Source organism: Muscardinus avellanarius (assembly GCF_963383645.1).
Source record: "Muscardinus avellanarius genome assembly, chromosome: 2".
NCBI lineage: Eukaryota > Metazoa > Chordata > Mammalia > Rodentia > Gliridae > Muscardinus > Muscardinus avellanarius.
The window spans coordinates 171,448,362-171,472,496 of record NC_137787.1 but is presented as its reverse complement, the minus strand read 5'-3'; the positions used below and the strand labels follow the sequence as shown (position 1 = coordinate 171,472,496).

General features: G+C 33.8%; 1 protein-coding gene across 2 annotated transcripts in view; it reads left to right on the top strand.

The window, feature by feature from the left end:
- Positions 1-24,135, top strand: part of MYCBP2 (MYC binding protein 2) — a gene marked incomplete at both ends in the record, with an annotated part of 250,457 nt that overhangs the window by 53,176 nt on the left and 173,146 nt on the right. For both annotated transcript variants that reach the window (XM_080689587.1, XM_080689588.1), the window contains 7 exons: positions 268-472; positions 2,293-2,457; positions 4,966-5,124; positions 7,869-8,073; positions 13,139-13,284; positions 13,580-13,681; positions 18,770-18,877. In XM_080689587.1, coding sequence (XP_080545713.1) covers positions 268-472; positions 2,293-2,457; positions 4,966-5,124; positions 7,869-8,073; positions 13,139-13,284; positions 13,580-13,681; positions 18,770-18,877 — 1,090 coding nt within the window. The remainder of the gene's footprint in view (positions 1-267; positions 473-2,292; positions 2,458-4,965; positions 5,125-7,868; positions 8,074-13,138; positions 13,285-13,579; positions 13,682-18,769; positions 18,878-24,135) is intronic.

Genomic DNA, 24,135 nt, shown 5'->3' with positions numbered 1-24,135 from the left:
AAATATAAAATATAAGTATAAATAAAATATAAATATAAATGAAAATTTTTGATTATCCTGAGTGTGTTTGAAAAAATTGTCTTGAACTATTTTTGGCAAACTATATCTACTTTTGTCTTGTTCAGGTCACAAAATTTGAAAATTATAACAAAAAGTTGGGTTTTTGTTATTTTTGTGTTTTAATAAAACATCGAAGCATTTTTGTTCTCGTGTGAAACCTGGTACTCCAAAAGGCAATATAATTCCTTTCCCTTTTTTCAATATAAGATATATTACACTGGCAAATACCAGAGTCTTGGAATCAAACAAGGTGGTCCTTCAGCAGGAAAATGGGTTGAGCTACCAATTACAAAATCTCCAAAGATAGTACACTTCTCAGTTGGGCATGATGGCTCTCATGCCCTTTTGGTTGCAGAAGATGGAAGCATATTCTTTACAGGATCTGCTAGTAAAGGAGAAGATGGAGAATCAAGTAAGTTGTAAGATCAGCTGGGCATTCAGTAAAAATAATGTATTTATTAACGTAAAATGCATCAGTTTCAATAACACTAAGCTTACCAAGTTGAGAATTTCACATTGGAACGTGCTAGTGGCATGTGATTGCTGATTTTACTCCAGAGTTGATTCATGAATTTTTATGCTTTATGGATATATGGCTATTCATCTGGGAATATACGCTTATTTTGTTACATTAGTTTACATCATTTTAAACATTTATTTATTATGATAGGTTATTTTAGGAAGCCTTAAGGTTTGGGGGAATATATATTTCGGCAGGAAGGTAAACCTTGTGTATCTGTGTATGATAATAGTTTTAGTTATGAGTTATTGCTTTTAATATTTTTTCACTATAATTTTATTTATCTCTTATGTGTTTTGTTTTCCTATTCAGAGTCTTTCTCAAAGTGTTATTTTTCTCTTTTTCTGACTTCTCATATACTTTGCACATTGGAATAATGTCTTATAAGAATTAGATTTTAAAATCAATATGTAATGTAAAAATTATGTTAACATAAAGATTGCCCTGGAAAAATCCCTTTAAAAATCATAATGTACATGATGTATATTCATGTACATATCAAAGTCAACCACTAAGCCAAAACATGAGGGATGGGGGAGGGAATGAGGTGGGAATTGAGGAAGGACTAAATGAGTGATGTGTGCATGTATGCCTGTATCATCTTGTACCCTATTAAAGTATATGACTATAATGCACCAATTTTATTTATTTATTTACTTACTTACTTACTTATTTAATTTACTTTTTTGCAGTACTGGGGATGAAATTCAGGGATATTCAATCTCTGAGGGAATCTCCTAGCCCTATTTTTTTTATTCTTTATTTTGAAACTGGGTGTCACTGAGTTGCCAAGGGCCTCACTAAGGAGCTGAGGCTTTCCTCGAACTGTGATCCTCCTGTCTCAGCCTCCCAAATGCTGGGATTACAAGCGTGCACCACCACGCCTGGCTTAATGCACCAATTAAAAAATAATCTACTTACATCTCTCAGATACTTAACATTGGTAGAACATTTTCCTTTCTTTCTTGTACCACCAGCTAAAGTAGTTACTATACGTACATATATGAATCATACCTTGTCTAATGAAAAATGTAGTGGTATTTAAAGCTCCAACACAGTTATGTATTTTTGTTTCTGTTTTACCCCTGAAAGGTATTCAGGAAATGGGTTAACTGAAGGAACAGCTGATTTATGTTTCCTATCTTTTTTTTATTTCAAGGATCAAATTTTTGCGAGCAAAAGCTGATTAAATCACCCACATTTACAAATTAGCTCCTTTTCCATATATACATCTCCCTTTCTTACCATCTCTCATTGGCATGGTATAAGTTTTTAATAAATAGATGTGGAATGAATGAGGAACTTACTTCTTAGGATCTAGCATAAAAACAGTGTAAGTTAAAGCTTGAGAGAAAAGGAGAAGAAATAAAGAAAAGAAAAAGAAGAGAAGGGAGGAAGGAAAGAAAGAAGGGATTGATAATGTAAAAGCTAATCCAGAAGTTTAGTGGAAAACTGGTATTTCCCAATGGGAATTTTAGTGTGTTACAAAAAAATTTCATTGTGCTGACATTGATAGCCCGAGCAGTAATTGACCAGATGAGGCTGTCAGGTTGACTTATTTTAATTGACATGTTGGGAAACTCAGGCCTTTGTGAAAATATATGAAATGTATCATAAATGCAAATCACTTGCTCTTTTTCTTTGACCTTTATATACAAACCGTTATTATTGATTATACACAAATGACTTAAGTAATTTATTCATTTTTTAAGCTAAGAGCAGACGGCAATCAAAGCCCTATAAACCTAAAAAGATAATTAAAATGGAAGGAAAGATCGTGGTCTATACAGCCTGCAATAATGGAAGTAGTTCTGTTATTTCGAAAGATGGAGAACTGTACATGTTTGGAAAAGATGCCATTTATTCTGATAGTTCAAGTAAGTTAAAATACTTAAACATCATTTCACTCGTATGCAAAATGGTCCTATCCTATTCATTAGTTATTACAAAAATGTTTCTAGAAAATTAACATTTGTAGCATGTTTTGTCTACGTATTTTGCAATTTTCCCCCCAATGTTAAACATTGGAAAAGAAATTTTTCTTTTTCCCTAGGAGATCTGTCTGTAGTTTCATGCATAGCTAGTCATAGAGATTGGTGAGTGGAACTTTACCGTGGATCTTACTTTCTCAGGAGAGCTCTCCCTAGACTCAGATACTCATGTGACATTCCCTTGGGTAATGGTAGTACCCTGCAGGAAATGATTTTCATAACAAAAGCTGATTTGTAACTGTTGAATTATTTATTTTCCCCATTAATTTTTTTAGGGTGTAATTCTTTGTTCTCTTTACTTACCACTGTGTATATCCCCAAACCCCAGCACAGTGTCTGGTACATACATGGTCAGATCTCAGAATTATTTGACTGGGTGATAAGGAAAATTAGAGTGTATTTGAGAGATAAAACTAAATAGTTTTGTATTTGTAAACTCTAATATCAAAAACTCATCACATTTGGTTGCTAAATTTCCTTTCTAGCAGTTAGAAATAGAGGAATGAGTCATCGCACTTGGGAGGATTTTATATGATATGTAAGAGTGAAGCCTTTAAATTTTATTGTATAAAGGAAACTAGAATTAATGAAGTTAATAATTGGAAGTTTAAATGATTGCCTCATGCCAGAGAAATGATACATAGAGAACATTTATAGCAGTTAATTATTAAATTGAACTATACCCAGTTGATATCTAAGCTGGCTTAATGTGATAATATTTAGATTTTCAGTTGACTGCAACTGTCAGGGAATCAACCTTACATGTACAATTTAAAAATAATGGTTAAGTGTAACTCTTGCATGCTAAAATAATCTTGCAGTGAGCTGATGGAAATATATGCATTTATTGAATGTAAACAATACATAAAGAATTGGTGGACCAAGCAGACGTGGTTCCTTCTTGTCTTTTTGAGGGTCTGAGGAGCCATTGGGTGTGATAAAACTTAAATATTCCAGAGTTATGGCTTAATGGTATGGAAAAAGACTCAGATGCTGGTACCAATGCTGTTCATTTGTATAACAGTTTACTTAACCTTTCAGAGCTTTCTTTTTGTTTTTTTTCTCCCCTTTAAGGAGGGGCTAATGATAGTACCTACTCCATCTGTTAGTACATACTTCCTCTGGTTGTTATGAAGATTATAAGAGATAATGCTTAGGAAGTGCTTTGCACAGAGCCTGGAATATGTGAAACCTCCAGACATGCCAGCCAGTACTGTTAATAAGAAATACTCTATTAAATATATATGATGCATGTCTTTTTTTTAAGGGTGCTAAGTACTGAAAGTGGGAATTTTTGAGGTGTATGTAACAAAAATACCTAAACTGGTACAAGGAAAGGGGAAGCCACATAGAAGAAGTGGTATCAGAGGTAATTATATAGAATGGTTGTTCCACTGTGTAATGCAATATCCATATTATTTGTGATTTTAGTAGAACAGGTATTTTAGTTTTATTAAATTGTTATTTTAATGTATTACAAAAATATTAGCATCTTTAGCTAGGCGTGGTGATGCACCCTTGTAATTCTAGTACTTGAGAGGCTGAGACAGGAGGATCACAAGTTCACAGCCAGCTTCACCTATTTAGTGCGGCCCTCCACAATTTAGTGAGACCCTGTTTCAAAATAAAGAATAAAAAATCAGGCTGGGGGTGTAACTCAGAGGTAGAACACCCCTGGGTTCAATCCCCAGCACCACACACACACACACACACACACACACACACACACACACACACTTTTAATTTTTACTGTTACGACTACTTGATAAGGTTAAGCATGCTTCTATCAATTTAAAGTTGATATAAAAATAGTAAATAGATAATATGAGTGGCACTTGGATGTGACAATTATAATGAAAATAACGTGACTAAAGGAAGTTTAAGAAATAGCTGTATAGTAGACTATAGAAGAAAGCATTATTGTTTAGAAAGGATTGAAAAAAGCGGTTTTAGAAAATATCTGTTTTTCATAAAAACAAACAATATCATTCATTATACTGTAGTAAGTATTTTACTTGGTTTTGATGTGGCAAGTCAAAACAGGTAAATGAATTTCTTTGTACCTATACCAAAAAATTGAGAACTATAGGCCCTTTTGAGTACTGTTGAGAGGTGTTGGCATTTGAGGCAAGCATTCAGGAGAAAAGTTTAAGATAATGTTATAGTAAAGATTTATCTTAACACTGAATAACACTTTAAGAATTACTGAAACTATTATGAAGATAATTAATTTGATGACACCCTGCCAGACTTTTGGTCAGTTGCTTCTCATTTTGGTGAGTTATTTCGCCCCAGAAATGAAAAATTCTGGATTGAAGTACTTCTTTTACTAGGCTTTCTTTTTTTTTTTTTTTCCTGATTACTGTTTTTATCAAATTTGTCCCTTTTCTATAGGTTTGGTAACTGATTTGAAAGGCCATTTTGTAACTCAGGTAGCTATGGGCAAGGCTCATACTTGTGTTTTAATGAAGAATGGAGAAGTTTGGACTTTTGGTGTAAACAATAAAGGACAGTGTGGACGAGACACTGGTGCCATGAACCAAGGAGGGAAAGGTAGGTGTTTAATTTGGGGGTATTAAAATTCATCTTTTTTTTTTAATTGGTTTTCAGAACATAGTGAAGAATCTTGTTGTTGTTATTGTTTTGTGGCATTAGGTCTTGAACCCAGAGGCACTCTACTTCCAAGCTATACCCCCAGCCCTTTTTAATTGTTTTTGTTTGTTTTTGAAACAAGGTCTTGCTAGATTGTGAGGCTGGCCTTGATCCTGGAATCCTCCTAGCTCAGCTTTCCAAGTACTGGGATTATATACATGCACCCAAGGAGAGTCTTATTCTCTTCAGAATGGATGGCTCTGATTTTGATTTCTTATGAATTAGCAAAAACCCTGAATTTTATTTTATAATCATTATTGCTAAGAAGTATATCACTGGAAAAATCGAGTAAATTTTAGATTTTTAGTTTTTGAGCAAATGAGCTGGCTTATACATACAGAAATAATGTTTCCTTGATTTAGCATTTTTGATTATTATATTGTCAAGAAAAGACTAAATTGTAGATGCACCTTCTTCACATTGTCCTTTGTCCCAAGTCTCAGGCCACTGAAGAAGAGAGGGCAGGTGTTTATCCTCCTATTTTCTAGCTGCTGTTTTTTTTTTTTTAATAGTGTATTTATTTTATTCTTGTCCTTATTCTTCCTATAATTTTTAGTTTTAGCTGCTATCAACACATCTATATCTTCACTTCAATTTCTGGCTTCCTGGTTTTGATTTTGTATAGGCTAGAAAAAGGATAATACATACATACATATCATTAGAACTAAACACTGAATTGTGCTTAAGGTACCAATACTCTGAGGATTAAGCTCTACATAGATTAATGAAACCATATTTGTCTTTTGGGGCTTGCTTGATAGCAGACTATTCTGGATCTGAGAAGCCCACCATTTTCTTGGACTATTTTGCTTTATCTGTACATGTGCTTTGAGTTTATTTCTCAATTACATTCCTGTGTTGAATGGTAACTCCGTGGATGGATGATGTAGGTGTAAGATAAGATGAATTAAGTATAAGAGATCAAGTAGATACGTCTAGTAGGAAAGACAAACAAAATTACTTGATTCCCATAGATTTGCTGTCTTATAGTGCTGTAATTTCCTTCATAGCATTATTTTGGTTGTATTTTTATACCTTTTTGTATGGTTGTTTGATTATATCTTTCTCACTAGACTTAAACTTTATAGTAGCTCATCATTGTAGTCTTCACTTCCTTGAGTAAAGGTCTTCAAACTGTAATCTGATGTCCTGTCTGCTCATTGACCTTTAGTTTTTTGTCTAGCCCTGAATGCTAAAAATGGATCTTTACCTTTGTAAAGGGTTATAAAAAATAAAAAGTGACATAGGCTTACATGACCCACAGAGTCCTTTGCAAAGACGCTTACTAAGTCTTCTATAACAGAATCCTTATAGTATAGTTGGCATTTTACTTAAAAAAAGTAGTTGCGTTTCAGGCGTGATAGTGTATACCTGCAGTTCCAGTATTTGGGAGGCTGAGACAGGAGAATCATAGGTTTGAAGCCAGCAATTTAGCAGTGCCCTCAGCAAACTAGTGAGACCCTGTTTCAAAATATAAATAAAAAGGGCTGGGGTGTAGCTCTAAGGTAGAATGCCACTGGGTTTCAATCTCCAGTATCGAAATAAGTAAGTAAATAAATAAATACTGAATGGATTATAACACAGTTTAAAAGGGAGCAATTGAGGTTAAAATGGGATTTAAGGAGGTAGCTGACTCCCTTAAAAAGCTCTAAGTGCCTTCTTAACAAATAACTTTTGAGCAGATTTTTTTTTTTCCCCAGTACTGGGAGTGGAACACAGGGGCATTCTACTCTGAGCTACACCTCCAGCCCTATTTTTTTTTTTTATTTTATTTTCAGGGTCTCCCTGAATTGCAAAGGGCCTCACTAAGTAGCTGAAGCATTCTGCTTAGATGATCCTCCTATCTCAGTCTACTGAATGCTGGGATTACAAGCATGCACCACCACGCCCAGCTTTGAGCAGAATTTTTAAAAGCTAAGAATATCTCTTATTGAGGTTAGGAAGAAGCACCTTGTAAATGAGAAAGGGTGAGGTGGAGGGAGCGTGGATGAGCAAAGGCTCTGAGCATGTGAAAGGATGTTCAAAAAAAAGAAGGAATTTAAGTTCAGGTGGAATATAGTTTGCATGGAAGGAATGAGGTTGGAGAAAATTAGGACTCTAATATGTTATAGGTATATATTAGACTCTAATATATTATAGATATATAAATCCATATTGTGACTCTGTCTGTTGCTCAGAACTTTTGTTCTAAAAACCTTAGAAGGACATTGAAGGTTTGTGAGGTTTGAAGTGATACATATTTGAATCTGTTTCAGAAGGCTGATTTGTGACTGGGAAAGAGTGTTTTAGAGTGGGAGAACACTTGATTTTAAGTATAGTTAAATTTTCCTTGCTCTGTTGAATGAAGGTGCTGGCATGAGAATGCAAAAGATGAACTAAAATCAGAAAAGATTGAAAATAGGATTGATAGTAAAGATATGTGTTTGACAGTCGCCTTCCTTGCCTCCTTTTGCAGAACGGATTGGGGAGCGCTTTTATTAGCATTCCCTAGACAAAATTTTATTGTTTTTACAATGATCTTTAGCATTCTTTTATATAATCACTTGGATTAGCATGGTGTTATGTTTCTTAAATTGGGAAATACTGTCTATTTTTTAGACATGGGGAAAATCCACACAAAAATTATGTATTGATTTTTCAAATAGGGTTTGGAGTAGAAAATATGGCAACAGCAATGGATGAAGATCTGGAAGAAGAACTAGATGAAAAAGATGAGAAATCCATGATGTGCCCTCCAGGCATGCATAAATGGAAGTTGGAGCAGTGCATGGTGTGCACCGTATGTGGAGACTGCACAGGGTATGGGGCCAGCTGTGTCAGCAGTGGGCGTCCAGACAGAGTCCCTGGAGGGTAAGACAAGGGTTCCTGCTGAAGAAATCCTGCAGAACACATTTCCCCCAAAAAATTACTCCAAAGCATGTTGTTTCTTAAAGCCATATTAGTATATACTTAGAGTTGTTTTCTGTTACAGTAATTTTTAATTTGGTGTCATCGTTTGCCTTTCTTTCACTAAACCGTTATTTAAAAACAACATTATAAAGCCTAGGATAATGTTCTCAGGGTTCATCCCTATGGTAATATATGTTGAAATTTCCTTCCTTTTTAAGGTTGAGTAATATCAAAAGGCATGTGCATATGACATTTCACTTATCTTTCATCTGTTGATGGGCACTTGAGTTGCTTTCCCGTTTTACTTCTTGTCAACAATGTGTCTGTGAATTTGAGTGTGCAGATGACCCTTAGAGACCCTGCATGCAGTTCTCGAGGGTGTATACCTGAGGTGAAATTTCTGAATTTTCTGATAATTCTATTTTAACCTTTTCAAGAACCATCTTCCTACTTTCCACACAGCAGTGCCATTTTTATTCCCACCAGTAGTGCACAAGTATTCCAGTTTTTCCATTTGCTCATCAACACTTGTCTTTTCTGATTTTTCATTTTTTTGATTAAGAGCCATTCTGATGGATGTGAAGTGGTACCCTCATTGTACTTTTATTTTGAATTTTTCTTTTTTTTTTGGTGGTACTGGGGTTCCTGGAAACCCTTCTACCTCCAGGCTACACTCCCAGACCTATTTTTTATACTTTTTTATTTGGAAACAGGGTCTCTTAAACCAGCGCGGCTGCCTTTGAACCAGCGCAATCCTCCTGTCTCTGCTTCCCAAGTGCAGGGATTACAAGCGTGCGCCACCACGCCCAGCTATTTTGAATTTTTCTAATGATTACTGATTTTGAGCAACTTTTCACTTGCTTCTTGAACCTTTATAGATCTTCTCTGGAGAAATGCCTATTTAAGCCCTTTGTCTATTTTTTTCATTGGGATATGTATTTTTGTTGTTACTGAGTTTCGAAAGTTCCTCATGTATTGTAGATATTAGTTCCTCTCTGATACATGATTTGTAAACAAACTGTGTAGGTTTCCTGTCAATACTGCCTTTCTTTTTTTTCTTCAGTACTGGGGATGGAACCAAGGGGCATTCTACTCTGAGCTACACTCTCAGCCCTATTTTTTTTTTCTTTTTTGAAAGAGGATCTCACTGAGTTGCAAAGGGCCTCACTAAGTAGCTGAGGCTGTCCTCCAACTGCAATCCTCCTTTCTCAGCCTCCCAAATGTTGGGATTACAAGTATATCCCACCATGCCTGACTTCAGTACAGTCTTTTAATGTAAAAAAATTAATTTTCATGAAGTCCAGTTTGTTTATATTTTTGTTTTTGCTGCCTGCGCTGTTAGTGTTTGCCCAATATATTTTTTTATTTCCTACATTGAGGTATTTGATAAATTTTGAGTTAATTTTTGTATATGTCATCAGATATGATTGATTTTTGTTCATTGTATGTGGATATACAGGGCTTTTGTTTTTTTACATAATTTGTTGAAAGACTTAAAAATAAAGAGTTACCTCTCTTTTCTTCATTTATGTGAGGGTTTATTTCTGGGCTGTTGATTCTCTTCCCTTGGTCTGTGAGAGTCTTTATACCAGTATCATACTTTTAATTACTACAGTGTATAGTAAGTTTTAAAATGAGAGAGTATAAATAATTTATTCTTTTTTATGGTATCAAGGATTGAACCCAGGGGCATTCTACATCAGAGCTAGACCCTCAGCCCTTTTTATTTTTATTTTGAAATAGGTTCTTGCTAAGTTGCTGAGACTGGCTTTGAACCCTTCAGTCCTCCTATCTCAGCCTTCCAAGTACTGGGATTACAGTGTGTACCACCTTGCCTGGCCTAATTTGTTCCTCTCTGTCAAATTGTTTGGCTATTTAGAATCCTTAGCCTAGAGATTCTGTATATGATAGGTTTTTCTATTTCTATCTTCTGATGCAAGAAGTATCATTGGAATTTTGTTAGGAATTGCATTGAATCTGTAGATTACTTTGGGTAGTATTAACATTAAGTCTTTGAATCCTTGAACAAGGGATGTTTCCATTTTATTTTTCTTTAATTTCTTTCAACTGTGTTTTGTAGTTTTCAGTGTACAAACTATCACCTCCTTAGTTAAGTTTATTACTAAATACTATTTTTCTATTGTAAATTGAATTTTTGTTTTAATTTTCATTACAAATTGTTTATTGTCAATGCAAAGAAATGCAGTAGTTTTTTGTGTGTTGACTTTGTATCTTGTTAATTTACTAAACTTGTTGATTCTATCAGGTCGTGTGTGTCTGTGTGTGTGTGTGTGTGTGTGTGTGTAATATTCAGTTTTCTATATAAGAGATTATCCGAGATAATTTTACTCCTTTCAAATTTGGTTCCAGTAGTATATTGAATAGAAGTGGTGTAAGGGGCATCATTGTCTGGTTCCTGATCTTAGAGGGAAAGTTTTCAGTCTCCCCCCCCCCTTTTTTTTTTTTTTGTGGTGCTGGGGGTGGAACCCAGAGGCTTTCTACCTCTGGGCTATACTCCCAGGCCTATTTTGTGCTTTATTTGGAAACAAGGTCTCACTAAGTGCTGAGAGGCTCACTCAGTAGCTGAGGCTGACTTTGAACCTGTGCCATCCTCCTGTCTCAGCCTCCCAAGCGCAGGGATTACAAGCTTGAGCCACCACGCCTGGCTAGTCTCACTATTAACTGTGATGATCACTTTGTTTTTCATATATGGCTCTTATATTTAGTTTCCTTCTATTTCTAGTTGGGCTTTTTCTTTTTTTTAGTTTTTTTAAGTTCTTATTTTATTGCTAGTTTCTCGGGTATCTTTTTAAATCATTAAACAGTTGTGAATTTCTCTATCAGTTGAGGTGATCGTGTGGTTTATCTTTCATTCTGTTAATATGGCATATTACATCAAATTTTCTATGTTGTATTCTAAGAATAAATTGGCTTTTTCTGGTGTATTATCCTATAATATGATGCTGAATTTTGTTGATTATTTTTTTTAATCAGCGTTCATGAAGAACATAGTTTATGTTATTATTTTTTTAAATTTCTTGTGTGTCGCCAGGCGTGGTGGCACATGCTTGTAATCCCCACGCTTGGGAGGCGGAGACAGGAGGATCGTGCTGGTTCGAAGCCAGCCTCGCTGGCTTATTGACCCTGTTTCCAAATAAAAATATAAAATGGGTCTGGGAGTGTAGCCCGGAGGTAGAAGGACTTTCAGGAACCCCAGTACCACAAAAAAAAAAAAAAAAAAAAAAAATTCGTGTGTCTAATTTTGGTATGAAGGTGCTTCTGGCAAATAGAATGGGTTGGTAAGTATTCTCTCTTTAATCTTTATTCTAAAACAATATTCTTAGACAATTCAAAGAACATACTATTAATAATGTTTTTACTTTGTAATAGCTAATCCTCCAAATTATCAGAAATGCTTACTTGTTTTTTGTTTGTTTGTTTGGTTTTTGCAGTACTGGGGATGGAACCCAGGGGCGTTCTATCTCCCACCCTCACCCCCAGCCCTATTTTTTTAATTCTTTATTTTGAAACAGGGTCTCACTGAGTTGCTAAGATACTCATTAAGTAGCTGAGGCTGACCACAAACCGCGATCCTCCTGTCTTAGCCTCTCAAATGCTGGGATTACAAGCATGCACCACCATGCCCAGTAGAAATGCTTACGTTTGAAAGCTAGAAGTTTTGCAGGATACCTAGCTATGTCAGAAACTACTGCCAGGTAAATCCTTGCTTTTGCAGCTCTACAAATCTGTGTAATCATGAGCTTAACTAGGCTGTCAAAACTTTTTATTCCAATGAATAATGTCGAAGCTATGACTTATATATCTATAAAATATGTAACTAAGAAATTAGTTCTTCATTCGTCCTCTGGCCAACTTCTTCTCTCTTTTTTTTTTTTCTTTTGGTGGTACTGGGGTTCCTGGAAGCCCTCCCTTCTACCTCCGGGCTACACTCCCAGACCTATTTTTACATTTTCATTTTGGAAACAGGGTCTCCTAAGCCAGCGCGCGCGGCTGGCTTCGAACCTGCGCGATCCTCCTGTCTCTGCCTCCCAAGCGCGGGGATTACAAGCGTGCGCCACCACGCCCGGATCTGGCCAACTTCTGAGAGTGTTCTGGCCTTCATTTTGTTATAAACACATTCCCTGTGATTCATTCACAATTTGTATGGAAAGGAAAAAGAAGAAAAAGAGCAGGTGATTGGACAGAGTGAAGGGAGAGAACAAGAGCTGATGGCATACAAAGAAGGAGGAGGAAGGGACACAACATGTCCTGACAAGCTGACCTCATTCACTGAAGGCTGCTGGCACCACCTATAACTTCTCTAGCAGATAGCAGGGCTGTTGATTTGTTAGCTGCCAACCCTTCCAGGTCACTTTGCAAGAAAGCTGCTGGGCTTTTCACTTAAAGACTATTTTTGTTAATAGTGACTGACAGTAGCAGTATATTTTTTTTACTGTAGATTTACACCAATTATACATTTTAGGCATTTAATGAACTCTTATTTTTAACTATCCATCTAGTCATATCTTTTCTTTAAAATTAACTTACTCTCATAAATGTGAAAAAGAAGTTACAGAAAAGAATTTTAAGGAAAGACTAAAGGATTTCAATTAAGCCTCCTTTTTATTTTATTTTATTTTATTTTATTTATTTATTGTTTTTGTGGTACTTAGGATTGAGCTTGTTGCATTCTCGGAGCTATGTCTCCAGCCCTATTTTATTCTTTAATTAATTAATTAATTAATTTTTTTGCGGTACTGGGGATAGAACCCAGGGACATTCTACCTCTGAGCTACACCCCCAGCCCTATTTTTTTATTCTTTATTTTGAAACAGGGTCTCACTGAATGGTAAAAGGCCTCACTAAGTAGCTGAAGCTGGCCGCAAACCTCGATCCTCCTGTCTCAGCCTCTCCAATGCTGGGATTATAAACATGTGCCACCAAGCCCGGCTTTTATTCTTTATTTTGAAACAGAGTCTCACTAAATTGTTGAGGGACTCACACATGAGTGATTGTTTTTAAACAGGATCTGTGGTTGTGGTTCTGGAGAATCGGGCTGTGCAGTCTGTGGCTGTTGCAAGGCTTGCGCAAGAGAGTTGGATGGTCAAGAGGCAAGACAACGAGGGATTCTTGATGCAGTGAAAGAAATGATACCTTTAGATCTTCTTTTAGGTAATTTAATTTATGTACTGAACATCTTATCCTCTACTCAGTAATTCTGGTATTTTAAATAATTTTTATTACATATATGCTAAAAACTTATACTAGTTAATATGTATGATATTATTTTGGCAACTGACAATGTGACATTAAGACATGAGCTTCTTTTTGCCTTTTTTGTTAAGAATTTTTGCAGTGAAAATAATTTGTTTTAGATGATGCTTTTGATAGCTTTTACTTTCTTGAATCTTGTATAATTCTGTTAGTTATGAGATAAAATATATTGTTGTTATTGTCAATCATCTAGCTGTTCCAGTACCTGGAGTTAATATTGAAGAACATCTTCAGTTACGACAAGAAGAAAAACGACAGCGTGTAATCAGAAGACATAGATTAGAAGAAGGAAGAGGTAAGATATAACCACTGATTTTAAGTTTAGGAAGACTTTCTTACCCTATACTGAAAACACTAAAAAATTCACAGGATTGTCTGATTTGGTAAGAAATCATTAAAATTAGTAACATTTTGGTAACTCATGGCAGTATTCAGATTATTAAAATTGTGCTAGTAGCATACATGTACTTCATTAAGGTGGTTATGACATAATTCTACCAAATTAAGAAATTGTGTCATCGGCCAAGTATCAATAATGTTAGCAATGGTAATTTTTTAAAATGTGTTTGTGTTTATTCTAAGAATTTGTCTTTTCTTTACCCAGATGTTGGACTTACCTGCCTGACCATGGAAAATGTTTAATTTAATCAAGTCTTTTCCCTCTGTTTTCTTAGTCATTTGATCACTTTCATTTGGGGGTCAACCCACCATGATTCCCTCCATGTGCATAATTGCACTTTCATGTGTCCTTTTTATATAACAAGAATAGTTAGGAAAGTCTGCAGATTTTATTTGCAAGGATAGGTTTATTTGCTATCTTTTCCTCAGTGGCCTGCTTGGCCGCCTGAAAATATAACCAATATAATTGGTTATATTTTATAACCAATATATATATATTGGTTATATATAACCAATATTAATGTATTAATATTACATTAATATTGGTTATATATAATTGATATTTTAATATGTACCCAGTAGGCAGAGATAAACATATTATTAAAGTTATTGTGGCTAAACAAAATAATTTCTTTGTAGGAATATGACAAATTGTTATAGAGGCCTGTTATTTTATTACTATGTTAGGCAAAATATTCAAAATATCAATACTGCATATTTTAAATACTTATTGGAAGTTACTTATCTGGTACGGGAGATAAATTTATTACTGTTTAACCCTCATTATACATATTTTTCTAACTTTGAAACTTGGAATAAGTAGTAAAGTATGTAGCACACTGAGTAAACTTTACTTTTATCAAACTTAAATTGGAACATATGTTCGGGACATGCTGATTGTTCAGTATAGCATCTGACAGGAGTGTTGATGGATACAGTGAGTGTGTGTGTGCTAAGTGTGGTGCTTACCTAAATTCACTTTCTGTAAAATGGCTTCAGTAGGTGAATGTGCACACCATTAGATGACCTAAGTGTGTGAGAAATTGAGCAGTTTCTTTGAAAATAGTGTATAATATATGATCACTAAGGTATAATTCTTTTACGTTAATGGAATTGTTTACTTAAGCTTCTTTATCAATATTTTCTCTTTACTACTTGTTCTTTCTTTGGAAATTAGACTGAGTCATATGAATTGACCTACAAAACCCAACCATTCTTGGATTTTTTTTTTTTTTTTTTTTTTTTTTTTTTTGGTGGTACTGGGGTTCCTGGAAGCCCTTCTATCTCCGGGCTACACTCCCAGACCTATTTTTACATTTTTATTTAGAAACAGGGTCTCCTAAGCCAGCGCGCATGGCTGGCTTCGAACCTGCGCGATCCTCCTGTCTCTGCCTCCCAAGCGCGGGGATTACAAGCGTGCGCCACCACGCCCGGCTCCATTCTTGGATTTTATCTAAAATTTAGAAAATCCTCATGATAACCGTTAAACTTGCAAGATGCTGTAAATCTTGTTACTCGTTTTCCTGCCTTTAAAAAAGCTATTCTCTTTTAGGTGTAATAGGGTTCAGCATATTGGAAGTTAAGAAACATTGTATTATATATACATTGGTACTTTAACAAAACTTTGCAATTGAAGAATATTCTTTTGCCACTTAATTTAAAAGGTATCAGACTTTGAGGGCACTATATATATATATATATATATATATATATATATATATATTGCTTTTTAAGTTAAATACTCTTCTAGTTAAGTATTTGGAGAAATTATATCATTTAGGATTTTATAAATACAGACCTAGGTTATAAGAAATTGATAGGCTCTGCAACAAATGAATTTCCTCTGCAATTCTAAATATGTAGAAACACTTAAACAGAAACTTATTTTGATAGATTATTAGGCACAAAATTTTTGTCATATTTCGACTCAACCTTTTTTGTGTGGCACCAGGGATGAAATCCAGGGACATTCTACCCCTGAGCTATATTCCAGCCCTATTTTATTCTTTATTTTGAAACAGGTTTTCACCAAGTTGCGGAGGACCTCACTAAATAGCTGAGGCTGGCTGAGAACTTGTGATCCTTCTGTCTCAGCCTCCCAAGTACTGGGATAACAAGTGTGCACCACCAACACCCGGCTTTGAACTTATATATTTATATATCACCTTCTTTCCTGCTTATTCATATAGCATATGTTTTTCTGTTTTCATGAATTGTGATCTTCATTTTCAACCTCAATCATGACAGTTCTTTCCTTACCTGGGACTGAAATGAACCAAAATTCATGTACTAGGACCATGCCCTCCATTTGCACAATCACCACATATCATGCATAGCCTTTCCCATGTGTGTGTAAGTTAACACAACACTGTGCAAGCCAAAATCTGCCTACAATTTATTGTTTATTTTATGGAAATACTTTTTACAAGAATTATAACAATACATTCACTTTTCTTTTTTGTACTTGGAATTGAACCCAAGTACATTCTACCTCTAAGCTATACCCCCTCATTCTTTCTTATTTTGAAACAGAGCCTCACTAACTGAGGCTTTCCATAAACCTTCAATTCTACTATTTTAGCCTCTCAAGTCCTGGGATTGCAGGCACGTACCACCATAACCAGCTGCACCCATTTTTTAAAAGGTTAAACTTCAGAATTATTTTTAGTGTCTTCAGGTATCTTTGTGCTGTATATTAAGTAATTAAAATTTGTGTCCTTATATGACACTTTTATTCTCTTTATATTCTTTTTTGGCATTCTAGTAAGACAATTTTATTAGAAAAGAATTTTTTAGGAAAATATTTTTTGTTCACAGAGATATACCCTAATTCCTTAAGGGGAAACTAGAAAGATAAATGGGAAGTGACTTTATATGTGATTTTTACTTTATTTTAAATTTTGTTATCTAAATATTCTATAAAAAGCATATTACTTTTTTATTTTCTGGCACTTTTGACAGAACCCAGGGATTTTCTATCTCTGAGCTACTTAGCTCTTACACTCTTGTACTAGACCTTTGTTTAGTCAGCCTTAGACCGGTTGATGTAATTTAGCTACTGTTTATGATACAAAGTCTCCTATAATGGACTGTGCTTGTGAACTCCAAATAGCAATATTATTAAAGTTTGTAATTGCTAATATTCCAGAAGACAGTTTTCTTAGATTTCTTTTTAGGAATCACTAGTATTCATTTTTATAGATTTTAGTTTGATGGTGCTTGTGATAATTTTCATTTTTTAGATTACATGGAGTTGATTGATAAATTCTCTAAGACTTTGTAAGTGAAGTGTTTGTACCTTAGAATTGTTAAGTAGAGCTAAGCTATTATAACTAATAGATGATTGTATCAGTTATCTTTATAGTTCTTTTTCAGCACCCCTGCAAGGAAAACTAAACTCCAGTAATGTGGGCTACCTACCTGTCCTTTCTTTTCTTAAAAGTGTCGGTAATTAGCGTTTCATAAATTGTGGGGGGTTTTGGTACAGTTAATAGTGAGCACTGTTGAGCTGAAATATTAAACCTTTAGAGTTTTTCTTAGTGCTCAATTACTGGGCCAAAGGATCATAATTTTTAAGATTTTGAGATGCATAACCAGCAGCTTTCTGCAAGGCTTGTTTTATGCTTTGACTTCTACATTTTCTTCTTGCCCGCCTATGGCTGGACCCCCATTGTTCACACAGGAATGGTAGGGCTTTCAAACAGCTGGATCCGGCCATTCCAGGTGGTGCCTGTTTTACTAATTTATCTCCCACTGTTACAAAAAAAAAAAACAAGTTCCGTTAATTCAAAGGGGTTTTTTTTTTTGTTGTTTTTTTGGTGGTACTGGGGTGGAACCCAGAGGCTTTCTACCTCCGGGCTATACTCCCAGACCTATTTTATATTTTATTTGGAAACAGGGTCTCACTAAGTTGCTGAGAGCCTCACTAAGTAGCTGAGGCTGGCTTTGAACCAGCGCGATCCTCCTGTCTCAGCCTCCAAAGCGCAGGGATTACAAGCGTGTGCCACCATGCCTGGCTGATTTCTTGTTAGTCTCAAGTAAAATGTTAACAAAAGTAATTTTTAAATTTTATTAAAATTAATGTGGCTATAGATTTTTCTTCTTGGATATCATATAAATGGCAACAACTATAAAATGTCTGTTATATATATATATGTGTATGTATGTGTATATATGTGTATATATGTATGTGTGTGTACACACACACACACACACACACACACACACACACATATTTACATAGCAGTGCTTCAAAAGAAATGATTTAATGAAACATGGTTAATGTCCATAAAATGTTACTTGGGTTAGATAGTCCTCTGCACCATTACTGTATAGCTTGGATTATTCTTGTTTATACACATAAACATAACATACATACACGCATACTTGCACATGTGCATGTACACGCACATATTTCCACACGTCAAAGGATAAAAGTTTTTTGGTTTAGTTTTGATCACCTGGTTTCCTTAACCTCTGTCACAACATATAGAAAAATCCTTAACATTTTTATCTTGGTTTTGTAGCAAGATCGATACAGATATTAAATCTGAAAGATATTGTTAAAACTTATGAATAATTTAAAAGTTGGTTTCTGGTATTTCAGTAGTAAAGATATTTGTTATTAATGAGTATTTATTTTACTAAGTTTTAATACATGATATTGAAAAATATTTGTAAGATAATTTGATTGAATAAAATTTTTAACTATGTGAGACTACTAATTACTGTCCAGTAATTTTATAAGCCTGAAAGATGGGTTTTGTACTTTCTAAGTCTATTTAAGGCATTAACTTGTGGGTGGAATGGTGAACTAGGTTATGGTTGGGGTTGGGGCTTGGGAGTGGGGGAATTAGGAGAAAAGTACTATGTCCAAAAAAGTTAAGAATAAGTTTTCATGCCTTTTAGTTTGAATTATTTTTGTTCTTTATAGTGTTTTCATTTTGTGAGCTTTTCTATGCACATACAAAATGTTTCTCCTCAGGCCCCATTGTATTTGCTGGTCCTATTTTTATGAACCACCGAGAACAGGCTCTAGCCAGACTCAGATCCCATCCAGCACAGCTAAAGCATAAACGGGACAAGCACAAAGGTATTTGGTCTTCCTTCTCAACTAGGTGGGATACTCTCCCAGGTTCTTCCACTCATTTGAATTTTGTCTCTGAGAAATTGCACAAACCTGATTCCTCTACTTTCTTCTATTGTTGTTTTGTAGCCTGAGGAGAAAGAAAATGCTGAAAAGTGGTACTCTTTATCAGTGACTGTCATGTTTCTTATTTTTTGTTGTTGTTAATTTTAATAATAAAGACATTTTACATCTTATCTTTTCTTTGTAATTTCTCTTCAAGTTTCCTAAGAGAAGGTAGAAAAATGTCATTGATTTCTAATTTTTGTTCTTTACTATCTATATTTACATGATCGTAATCTAGCATTTTAGGTTTTTAATGCTGTTTTAGAATGAACAAAATTACTGCATGTAGTGGAGTGATAAGTTAAAAGTGCAGTTTTTTTCACTGTTTTAATAAATTAAAATTTATAACATTCATAGGTATATAAATACTTGTAATTTGATGGTATAATAGAAATAAATAAAGGGCAAGTCATTGAGGCCTGAGATCTAACCAAGTCTGAGAGGAACTAGGAACTTTTTTTTGCATTTTTCTTTTGAGATCTCAGAATTCTGAGTTAGTTAAAAACATTCCTAAGGCATGCTTTTTTTGTTGTTTTAAAATATAAATTATGGGTCAGCTAACATCAGGGAAGAAACTAATGTGGAGAATTTTTTAATTTATGTGTAAATTATGCCTTGAATCTTCACATGTAAATCAGTGACTTCACTACTGAAGAGTTGCTATTTTCTTCAGTGCCCAAGATGATCCCTGGAAAATAGAATAGAAAGTTTTAAAAACACATGATCTGTATAAACGATTGAATTAATATCTGTGTCTTGTCTTTCCTTTGCTGTAAGCCTTATAGTTAGATTCTTAAGAACTACCATATGCTGTATTATATCTTTCCTTCTATTTGCCTTTCTCAGTCTGTCACATAGCAAGAGCACAAAACAAAACAAACTAAACTTTATTCAGTAAAACCAGGAAAATACAAAAGTCCATATAGTCTGTAGAAATAGAAATCAAGTAATTAAGTGCAGTAAGATTGTGATTGCTTTATTTACTGAGTGCTATAACAGTGCCATAAATTTTAAACCTAAGGAATAATATTTGGGGTATATTATGTAAATTATTTTCATAATTGCCAGAATCTCTGATCTTTATGTCACCATTAGAATAGATTTTCTTTTTTCATACTTTTAGACAGATTTCCTCTGTGTTTTCACCTCACTTCTGTGAATGTAGAATTTTTCTAAGACTTTACCTAAGTTTAAATATTTACATTTCATGAAACAGTTTAAAATGTTAGTATCTTCTAGACAAACCTCTTTGATATTTCTTGACTTTTTAAATGAAATGCTAAGTGAAAACCAAGATTACGAAGTTAAAGCAGACTTTTTTCATCATCACATAATTAACTATAGAAACTACTAAACAGTAGCTAGTTTTATATCAAATTTTTTCTGCCATACAGTTATTTTTTGTGTAAAAATTTTAGCAACCTCTTTGGAAGGCCCTACTTTGTAGGATTAACAGTGTAGAACCAAGTTTTGTTAGTTAGGCTTTTTAATTTTTTTGGTTTTATAGAGTGAGATAGTTTCATCTCTTTGCTCCCCAATGAATATACAGTGTAAATAATAACTTATCTAATGGTGTCCTATTTCTATCAAGTATTAATGTGGCCTTCACTAACTTCTATCCACACACTAACTTGTTACATTATTTCTTCTGTCAGTTATTCATCTTTTTATTCACTGTTCTTATTACATTATTTATCATTTTGTAATATTTTTCTTTATATATTCTTTTTAACCATTTGTCTAGTTTATGCACTGAGAAATTCACTTTACTAGTTGCTGCATTCTGTCTTAGTTATGTTGTTGGTGCAGATTATAAGATGATAACAGTTAAAGGTTTCTAGACTATGACTGTTGTGGAGTAGGAATTGTTGATTTATTATTAGTAGGAGTGATTTTAAAAGTGGAAGTTGAAGAGTTTCGGGCCAGTTGGAGAGAATTCATAGAAGGTCATGAATAGCAAATTTAGAATGGAGGCAAAAATAGAGTATATGTAAAAGGCTGAATCAATATGTAGAATTTCATATAGCATAATAAGATTTTCTACATTGTGGTCATAAACTATATTTCTCATAGATACTTGGATTAACATTTATTTAAATAGCATTCAGTGCCTTATATTAGGATTCTTATATAGCATATCTAATCTGGAACATCTGAACTGTCCTAGAGATAGTCTTGAAATCCATCTTAAAGTGGTTGATACATACTCCTAAAGGCACACTGCTAAATAGCTAGGTTTGTGGTAAACTGTTTCTGTTTGGATGTGGTATGGTGTAACTGAAATGTCACTGTCTTTGGAATTAGTACTCAGCTTTCATCCCAAACTGGTCATTTACTAGAACCACATTGCTGTTCATAAATTTGTTAGTTTCTTTGGTTTCAGTTTCTTTATTTTCAAAAGAAGAATCATAATTTGTAACTGTATTGCTAGGAAGATAAAATTAAGACAGTCACACATATACTCACAAACATACACGTATACATAATATTTGCACATAGGACTCTTCCATGAATACTGTCTTTAATTCTTTTGAGTGAATTATTTGCTTTCTCTTTTAAGAATTCTCATGAAGGTACAAAATTTAAAATTTCATTAAATATGTATTTTATTTTTATGGTATCAAATATTTGGGGATGGAAAAATACACAAGCCTCATTTATGTTCAAACTAAATCTTCTCTACTTTTTTTACTTAGTCACTTAAGCCCCTTTTAGCTTAATTTTCTCATTTGTAAAATATTAAAGCAATACCTATATCATTGGATTGCTATATTGATGAAAGAAAGCAACAATAATGAATACTGGTTGAATACTCTTCATAACATAATTTAATCCTCATAAAAACCTTGTGAGGTCTATACCATTGTTGTATAGGTGGGAAAGCTAAGACTTAAAATGTCCGTTGTTGTTATACCTCTAGCAAAGGCGGAGCCAGGATTCTAATCCAAGTCCTTAGGCTCTAGGACCCAAAAGCACTTATCACTGTAGTCTCTTAATTTTTAAAGTGTTTAGCACAAAGTAAGTGCTTAGTAAATTGCTGCTGCTATTTTAGGTACTGATTGTGTTCTGTGGTAGTTTTTGTGATACGTATGATTAAGATTACTCCCCAAAAGTGTGGCTTTAGGTAAAAATTAAAATTAACATCAGAATTTCTTCGATACTAAACTTTTTTCCCTCCGTATATATACACAAATATGTATATACAACATATATTATAATATTTTAGATACAGATCTACCAAAATTATAGCTGTTTTAGTTTTAATATCACATGCATACATATGAACATACATTAGGGAAATGATAGACATGCTTATACTTAACTGGCCAATAATAAGATCATCAGGCCCAGTGTTTTCCTACAAAACTGAGCTTACATCTTCTTGATGCTCATTAATGCTTTTCTGAACAATGAGCTTTTGAGCAGAATTAATCTTGCTGAATTTCACTTGCTGATTCTTGAGTTTGCACTAAACTTTTGGTTACTTGTTAGGTATCTTTTTTTCTTTGAAAAATTTAAAATATCTAACATATTGGAATTGTATGTAATTTTTATATTATCAAATACATACCAGATAGATAAAAAATTAAATACTTTTTAAATTCTGCCATTACTGCTGCTAATGATCAAGAATCTCATCCCTCTTGTTTTCCTTATAATATTTTTACCATCTATAATATTGAAATTTTTTTACATAGATACTGGTTATTAGATGAAGCTTAACAAAATGGTTCTAATAGAATTTTGATCTCTAAATAATAGCAACTACTTACTTAGTCATTATGGTTTTATTCAGTAAATTACTAGGATTTCCCCCTTCCCTGATGCTATATGTCTCTATTGTGGGATTTGTATCTATATATGGTCTCCAGTTGAAGAGGGGACAGAATGCTAAATTGAAAGGTAAAAGCTTCTAGCCAGACATCAGTACATTTGTAGAAAGTAGAATGATACTTGAAATGCCTAATTAAGTTTGGCAAAATCATGTGAACATAGCTTACTTTTCATGTTAAATCAGATTTGATTTTAATAACTAGATGTTTATTCCTGTTCTGAGAAACTTTATAAATTTCTTTATATCTGATGTCTTATTTAAATAGTCTTTGGAAGATATGTGTTTCTTTTTCTATAAGCCATTGTGTGTATTTCACTATTTCATTGTTTTTCCAAAATGAGGAAGCTTTGACCAAGAGAATATTTCATTTGATGTGGAACTAAATGTGATTTTTTTAAATGACATCCATTCTTGGATTTAATTTGGCAAACCCACAGTAGATAATTTAGCATAAGAGGAATCATATTCTTTATCCTATTATAGTAAAACCTCTCACTAATTCAGAATTTGTGATACCTCAGATACAGTATTTATGATATTTTTTTAATAAAAAATTCAAAGTAACTTCTTCCTCTGAATTTTCAGGGCCATACTTTTAAGGGAAAACCTGTCTAAAATCAGTAGCTTTTCAAACCAAGGGCTCAAGAAATGAAGGATTCCTTCACCGTGCCTTCAACCTCTGGGTCAAGCAGTTAATTCTTGTATGTTAAAGGACTTTTTGTTTATGGTACATTTTAATTTAATGTTGGCCTATTTTGAAGTATAATGTAGGTAATCACATTTATTGTAGTATTTAGTTTGTAATTTGTACTGATTGAAGGTAACGAAAGTGAGTTTTTGCTTAATTGTTTTGTGATTAGTACTTCTATAGTAAGTCACATGGACCTACCAATTTTACATTATTCTGAATCAGTGAGGTTTTACTGTTGTAGTGATATAAAGAGTTGAAGCTTTTTGAAAGGATAGTCTTAATTATAGGCAAGGGAGTCATAATTTAGGCAAAGTTTGTCTTATCTAGGAGTTAATGAAAATTTGATTAAGAAGACAGACTGAAATAAAATGATTTGATGTTATTTTGTGTAGCTTTCTAAGATGGGCAATGAATACAGAAATAAAAGTTTGTGTCTGTAGATTCATATATATATATATATATGGATGTTATATACACTTGCTTACAGTTGTAACACAAGAGAGTGGTTTAGACTAGCTGACCTTTTGAAATTCCTTCTGGGTTTTCATTTATTTTGTGTGTAAGAAACTTGAATATTGATGACATTTAGGTCATATTTTAGAACTATAATGCATAGGTTTTTTTGTTTGTTTG